At 36.0% G+C, this 1,561-nt stretch overlaps 1 protein-coding gene across 1 annotated transcript; it reads right to left on the bottom strand.

Moving 5' to 3' along the window:
- Window positions 1-440: 440 nt before the first annotated feature.
- On the bottom strand, window positions 441-1,021 carry LOC104814233 (glutaredoxin-C9-like). The gene has a single exon (XM_010542167.2). The coding sequence runs from the start codon at window positions 982-984 to the stop codon at window positions 562-564; it is 423 nt and encodes a 140-aa protein (XP_010540469.1). The 5' UTR covers window positions 985-1,021; the 3' UTR covers window positions 441-561.
- Between the last annotated feature and the right edge of the window lie 540 nt (window positions 1,022-1,561).

Consider the following 1,561-nt stretch of genomic DNA (forward strand, 5'->3'; position numbering starts at 1 on the left):
TTCGTTATTACGACTTCGTAATTAATTCTAAATATAATTACAATTGATTCTAAAAAAGGTGGTAAAAAAATCATCTGTCTTATTTTAGTGGTACATCAGTTATATGTTAGTCGTAATAAGGTCGCAAAAAATAAAACGAAAAGGGTATTTCGGATTTTTCCAATTGAAAAGTGGGTTAAAATTGAAAAAAAAAAAAATTTGTTAGCTAGATGGGACAATTGGCCCCCCCCCCCCACCCCCCAAATACAAATGGCTCCGTCCATACATATATATATGTATTAGTATAAATACAAGGTGTGAGGCAAAACCGTTTTATGGATTCAATTTGCCTTTTTTAATGAAGAAGAAGAATGCAAAACGTTCATATTAAAAACGAGATTTATATGAATTACATAAACATATTTCAAAATAATTGCATCAGTATATATATATATATATAATATAGACATATATAATGAACTATCCAATTTTTTTTATTATACAATCTGATTAAAAAAACAAAACGAAGACTAATTAACAAAGTAGAAAACCATCAAATTCAACAACATGATATTAGATTTTTCACAGCCACAAAGCCCCAACCTCCTTGAGAATGGGAACTAACTCACCGGAGATATGAGTGGACATAACCTTATCCAAACCTCCAAACAACTTCCCCCCGACGTATACCGCCGGTAACGCCACCTTCTCACCACTCCCACAGCCACTAACGCCGCTAACGTTGATCCTAACCAATTCTTGAACAACGCCCTCTTCTCTATCTTCGTCCACGTCGTAAACCAAAGGGTTAACTCCCAGCCCTAGAAGCAGTCTCTTCACAACATGGCTCATGCAACAGCCCCGACGTCCAATCACAATCAACGCGTTCTCCGCCACGAGTTTCTCAACGTCGTCGTCACCCGCGTTTTCGAGCGTTTCGCGTTTCGGAAACGCTGCGTTTTGATGAAAAGGCGTTGTACGAGGAGAAACCCTAAGCCCCAGCATTTGCGAAGAGTGATGAAAAGAAAATTGAGAGCATAGGGAGAGACAACAGGTGGTGGTGTTATATTATGATTACGAGGAGACGTACGCGTAAGTGGAGGGTCGGCGGAGGAAAGTCTAACGTCAACGACGGTGACGTACGAAGTGCATCACAGTAACTGTGGGTGACGCGTTATTGCGTCACCGTAGCGTTGGACTTATTTTTCCTCCTCCGAACTAAATCTCTAGTGTCGTGAATCACGAATACGACACGAATTTTCCATCTTTTTTTTTTGGTCGAAAATAATAAAGTAGAACGTTTTTTCTTCGTATAAAATATAGAAATATATTAAATGAATTATTAAAGTTTGCATTTATAAGAGTTTTACTATCCGCCTTTGAGGAAATGATAAACGAGGATGGTAAATTAAATAATTTATTTCATTATATATATACACAAACCCGAATTGAAATGAATATTAAATTTATAATCAAAATATCTGAAAATCATCAAATCATAGATATATATATATAGAGAGAGAGAGATTTTTGAGATTTTAGGTTAACTTTATAAAATTATTTTATTCGGTTTTGTATGGTT

This window comes from Tarenaya hassleriana, unplaced genomic scaffold, assembly GCF_000463585.1.
Source record: "Tarenaya hassleriana unplaced genomic scaffold, ASM46358v1 Cleome21, whole genome shotgun sequence".
In the NCBI taxonomy this organism is placed as follows: Eukaryota; Viridiplantae; Streptophyta; class Magnoliopsida; order Brassicales; family Cleomaceae; genus Tarenaya; species Tarenaya hassleriana.